Source organism: Frankliniella occidentalis, unplaced genomic scaffold (assembly GCF_000697945.3).
Source record: "Frankliniella occidentalis isolate FOCC.00 unplaced genomic scaffold, Focc_3.1 Scaffold136, whole genome shotgun sequence".
NCBI lineage: Eukaryota > Metazoa > Arthropoda > Insecta > Thysanoptera > Thripidae > Frankliniella > Frankliniella occidentalis.
The window spans coordinates 322,281-328,028 of record NW_026267263.1 but is presented as its reverse complement, the minus strand read 5'-3'; the positions used below and the strand labels follow the sequence as shown (position 1 = coordinate 328,028).

The 5,748-nt window shown below is 53.3% G+C and overlaps 1 protein-coding gene across 1 annotated transcript in view; it reads left to right on the top strand.

Annotated features, from left to right (window-relative positions):
* Positions 1 to 3,682, top strand: part of LOC113213639 (discoidin domain-containing receptor 2-like) — a 61,406-nt gene extending 57,724 nt beyond the window's left edge. The window contains exon 8 of the mRNA XM_052270748.1: positions 1,047 to 3,682. Coding sequence (XP_052126708.1) covers positions 1,047 to 1,506 — 460 coding nt within the window. The 3' untranslated portion in view covers positions 1,507 to 3,682. The remainder of the gene's footprint in view (positions 1 to 1,046) is intronic.
* Positions 3,683 to 5,748: the final 2,066 nt, after the last annotated feature.

Here is a 5,748-nt window from a genome sequence, read left to right as displayed (position 1 = left end):
CCTCCACCCCCTCCACTCTCCCCTTCCCCCAAAGGGCTCATTACCGAAGTAATCGCCGTTGATATGCCCTCCTCCTCCTCCTCGTCCGCCTCTCAATGGCCGTCACCTCACCCTCGATGATGATGAGGGGCGCATCGCACCGCCGCGCTAGAGGGAGCATGAAAGAGGCGGGCAGGGCGGGGCCGGGCGGGGGGAGCCTGACAGAAAGGAGTGTAGTAGTAGCGGGTTCACGAGGAGGGTGGCGCTGGCGCTGGCACCGCTCAGCTCAGCCCACCCGTCCATCTGCTCACTTTCGAGCATGCTCGAGTTTGAATGTAATTGGCCGACGATGGCGCGGGAAAGGGCAGACGTTTTGTGTCGTGCTGTAGTTGTGTGCCTCGCGCCGAGGAAAAGGGCGAGTTATCCCCCCCTCCCCCCTCCCTCCTGTTTGCCAGTTTGTCGGCAGAATGATGGCCGAGGCGATGCGTGACTGTCCCGTCCGCGCCGTGTTTTGGGCCCCACGGGGGCTCTGCTTGGCGCGGCAGGGCTCGTACAAGCAGAGCCAGAGGAAGGCAAGCCGCCGACCCTCGCCGCCCCCGGGGGCGCGCACACACCACCGGGCCCCCCGCGCGGCCCCCGGGGGGCGGCACACGCAGGCAGCTCTCAGCGGCCCCTCAGCTCGGGCTGCGTCTGGGGCCGGGCAGGGCGGTGGGGCGCGGCGGGGGCGGCCGCTGTTGCGTGCAGAGCGGGGGCCCCGACATGCAGCCCGTGCCCCTGCCTGCTGGCGCGCTGCTGGCGCCTGGCGCCCCGCCCGGCGCGCCCCGCCCGCCCGCGTGCCGCACGCACATCTCCATGGAGACGCCGTGTTGTGTCGGCCATTGATCGCGACGGTGGGGTCGAGGGGCTTGAGCAGGGCGAGGGGCGCCCCACCCCGCCCCGCCTGGGCCCCGGCCCCGGCACGGGCACGGCTGTAAATGTTGGACGGGGAGGAACGAATCACGGCCGATGCCACGCTATATAGATTCTCTCGATTCTCTGCTAACAGCGCCTTCTCTTTCTGATTTCAGGAACTGCCTAGTCGGCGATAATTACGAGATCAAGATCTCGGACTTCGGCACCGACAACGAGCTGTACTCGGCCGACTACTACACGTTCGGCGAAAACGTGGCCCTGCCCGTGCGGTGGATGGCGTGGGAGTCGGTGTTCCTCGGCAAGTTCACGACCAAGAGCGACGTGTGGGCGTTCGCCGTCACGCTGTGGGAGATGCTGCACCTGTGCACCTGCGCGCCGTACCCGGACCTCGACAACGCGGGCGTCGTCGACAACCTGGCGCACCTGCGGCCGGGCGAGGACGCGCTGCGCTTCGAGCCGCTGCCGCCGCTGCCGCAGCTGCCCGCGGCGGCGCGCGACGTCTACGACCTCATGTGCGAGTGCTGGCGGCGCGCCGAGGCCGAGCGGCCCAGCTTCAGGGAGATCCACCTCTTCCTGCAGCGCAAGAACCTCGGCTACGCGCCCGTGCTCACGTGACAGCCGCCCCGCCTCGCCACGGTGCGCCACTCGCGCTCCTCGTCGTCGTGCTCGGCGCGCTTCCTCGTGTCGCGCTACCAGATCCACGACAAGTCGAGCTTCCTGTCGAGCCTGCGCGGCAAGGGCGGCGGCGGGCGTCCGCCCCCCGCGGACTGCTAGTAGCGGCAGCGGCCCCCGTGGCGGCGTGGCCTGGCCGGCCGAACCAAAGAACTGACAATCAGAAGGGTGGTGGGTGACCGGCCCGCGCGGCCACCGCGGCCACCACGCGCCGCGGACAGCTCGCCTGCCCCAGCGGTGCGTGGTGGCCCCGGTGATCGGCGGGCGTATCTACTTAATGTTTAAGTGTGGAAGGATGAGCTAGTGGTGTCGTGACTAAAACGCCTAGACTGAGGCTAGTGACAGCAGCAGCAGCTGTACCCTGTACCCACCGTGACTGTATCATATCCGTGAGCCAGCCAGGTATTATCTGAAAACTGCACGACTGATGACCTTTGCTGTGTCAAGTTGCAGCTTTTAAATACATGCGGCTCACAATAGCTTTGTATTTTAAAAATTGTTGATTTTTTTCATGTATAAATGTATATGTATAATAATGTAAGTAAAGTGATCTTTAGTCAGAGGTAAGAGCTGATTTCTTAAAGGCAGTTTAAGTTTGTCAAAACTGCGGACATAGTTAGTAGTTCTGTTGGCTATCCAAGTGTACATAATTGTTATCCCCTCTTTCTACTATTGGCCTTTTACCTGACTTGACTTTCAGACTGCTAACTGCTAGCTATCCTATCTTCTAGCACCTACAGATTTTTATTAAAGTTAATGTTTCCATTTTACCTCTGAAAACTTCAGAAAATTGTGCATTCTGTGCATTGGACAAATGAAAGATAAAAGCCTGCACTTTCGGTAACTTTGTTGGGACCATTTCATTAAACAGAAGTTGAGGCATTTTCTGATCATGATCAGACTGATTTCATTTTGAGATTTTTCTTTGTTTTTGTTTTAGATTCTGATGGTGCTACATGAGATAAAAATGTAGATACTTGGTCTTGTAAGCGCCCTCACCCTATATCCCGGCTAGTACGACAGAAACTTTAACTTCACGGCTCAAACGCCCTTTTTGTATGTATTGTACTGTAACATTCTTGTGTTTATTGGTCATTTAATTTGTTCAGAACTATTGTCTTTTTAATGAAGGAGCTCTTTAAAGTAGCTTGTGATATTTTTATAGTAAGTCTTATATTTATGTTTATTTATCACATGGTTTCCATGAGCCTATGAAAATGTTTGTACATTTATTCACCAAGGTTAAGTTAGTAAGCAAAAGCGTGAGCAGGGCATTTTGTCAATGAACATTGAGATATTCCTCATAAAATTTATTCAGTGTACAAGTTGTATAAGGCACCTAGCTCTTAACCTAGTCACTTAGTATAATGTGAAAAGACCTTACGCTGTGATTAAATTTATTCTTTTTTTTTAATGCAAAGGACACATGTAAATGAGAAACTTAATAGCATGAATGTCACAAAATAAAAGTTTTTTATGTGTAGGTGTTAACATTGTGTTCAACTAGTTAGATCAATAGGACCTTGTTGCTTCATTCATGTTCACAGACACATTTGCATTTCTGCACCAAGAACATAAAAGTAAATGATGGTAGGAAAACCCTCCCAATTCATGATTTTGAATAACACCTTTTGGCACTTTTGCATCTCCAATATTGTTTACTTGTGAAACTTCGTATCAAAGGAATTCGTATTATTTATACTAAGCTACAATCAAAGTGTTAAAACACAAAATACACAAGACCACTGCCTGTAAAAGACTTCAACTATTTATCTTTCAATTTGAATTGCTATCTAAAATGTATAACTGTCATGTGTCCTGTTACTTATGAATGGTGCAGAATTGGTGTCTGCTGCTGTCAAGTTAATAAATGACTGGTGAATGTTATAGTTCAGTGCAAAAACTACTTCTCTGAAATTAAAATGTTAATGCAGTTTTCCATACCCTGCTATTGGATTGCACAATCAAGCGCATATCATTGGGTATCATAGTTTGGGCCAAGTGTTCATCTCTTACACTCGCCCATGTGATGTGTCTATATAAAAATTTGTAGGAAGGCAATGCGATTGCATGTATTTAATAAGTCTTTGGAAAATAAAGAGCTCTAGACAACATAAAAGGACTTATCATTTGAAACACAAACATCTAAACCCGAATGCGCTAGCCACGGTCTCCTACTATCACAAAAGTATGCATCATGCCTCCATGGCTCATGCTCCCTTGTCCAGCCAGGATCGGTTTCAGGGCCCCGGCTGACAAGGGCGTGCGGTGCAGGGTGGGTTGCCAACTTACAGGGGATCTGAGACACAAATTGCCTACCTCTTAGGCGGCGACGGCGACGATGGGGGGATTCCCCCCCTTTCCCCTTTACGACGCGCGTGCTTATCCCAACCCAGACAAACAATCAAGAGTGCGGCTGTACTCCCAAGTCGTCGTTATGGTGACTTCGGAGACGGTATTCAAATCAGGGCCCGTCTTACTACGCTCAGCTGTTAGCACAGCTGGTCGGCGGTTCGAATACCACCACTGCCCTCTGCCGACGGTGTATCTCACCCATCAAAACGTTAGTTCCGGCTGGCTGCCGGACTAATGCGCCCCTGTGCCCGCGCAGCCTGTCCTACTATCGACGTGCGGCCCGGCTGCGTCGCTCATGGCGTTTCACATGGCATGTGGGATGTGAACAAATTGCTCCGGTAATGTTGACCGATCAATAGCAGTACGCACAGAGCGCCGGCCGAGGGACAAAACGAAACCAAACGGGAGCGGGGAATGGGGCAATATCATTGGCAGCCAGTCTGAAATGAAACAAATAAAAAAAAAAAAACACGAATTCCAACCAGAATAGTTGTGATAGCAACGGACAGCAACAGAGGTAGTCCCAGTGTTTTATTCTGGGCCAGTTCTCTTTTTCGCTGCCAGACAGTCGCTACGTTGAATAATTTATCAGTCACGGGCAGGGCATGGAAACTTAACATTTTTTGGAATTTTTAGTGTTTGTATTTGTAGAGTTTTAAAAAAAGTTATGAATAGGACAACTTAATTTTAAAAATCCATTTCAAATTTAAATTATCCTGTTCTTAATTTTTTGAACTCGAACCGTTTAAGAGATGTAAACACGATAAATTCCATACAATGATAAGTTTGCATGCCCTGACCCCCTGGGGAAATGTGTGGGTAGGCAACCCGCTGCGCCCGGGTAGGCAACCCCAGTGCGCCAACACGCGGCGGAACGCGGAACTAACGCGATCGCCTCGCAATTGGCAATCGCCGGAGCGGACCGCGCTGCTGCGGTGGGCACACGGGGGTGAAGGGGGGGGGACCGACCAATTCTCCAACTCCCAGAAGAGTAGGAAGAGAGGGGAGGGAGAAGGGGGAGGAAAGTAATGAGGAAGAGAGAAGAGAGGGGCAGGGGCGTATTGTGCGAGGTCCAGTTCCGCCCCTGCGGGCCCGGACCAGACGCACGCAGAGACGAATCGAATCGCGCGATTCGGACCGGATGTAATGCAGTTATGCCCCTCAGGTCTCAAATCGGAGCGCCCGGCCCGGCCTCGGCCGCGCGCGGCGGGGGAATTCAATTCGCCTCTGCATGATTGTGGCGGTCGTCGTCGGTGGCGCGGGCCGAGGCCGCGGCGGTGGTAGGCAGCGGCACGAACAACTTCCGATAGAAACTATGTAATACTCATTACCTCGACAAAGTGGACTTGTTACCAACTTTTAACAACCCATTATCGCTGTCTATCGGAGTAAGGAGCTGAACGTAAGGCGTCAGCAACTCTCGGCTCTCCTCCGCCTCTCCCGCCTTCTCTCTTTCTCTCCCCGTCCCTCCCCCTCATCCTGCTCTCCCTCTCCGCGTGCGAGTGTTCTCCGACACCAACAAAGTTTACCTGATAATTGTTGGACCCGATGCTTCAAGCGCTCTCCCCGCTCTCCGTTTCTCTCTCTCGCCGACCTCGCCACCACCGCGTTGGAGGCCCCCGAAGGCCCCCGAGCTGTTTACACCCCCCCGACGAGGAAATCGGATCTCACTCTTTTCTTTTTTTTCAGCTGGTCGCCGCGGTGCCGGCCGGGGATCAACGCACTCGCTGCGGTGCGCACCCCGAGCGACAGCCGGAGCCGACCAACTTTGGACCTGCGATGAGCCCGATCAGCACCTCCACTTTAGGGCCCCGGGGGCCGGGAGGGGGG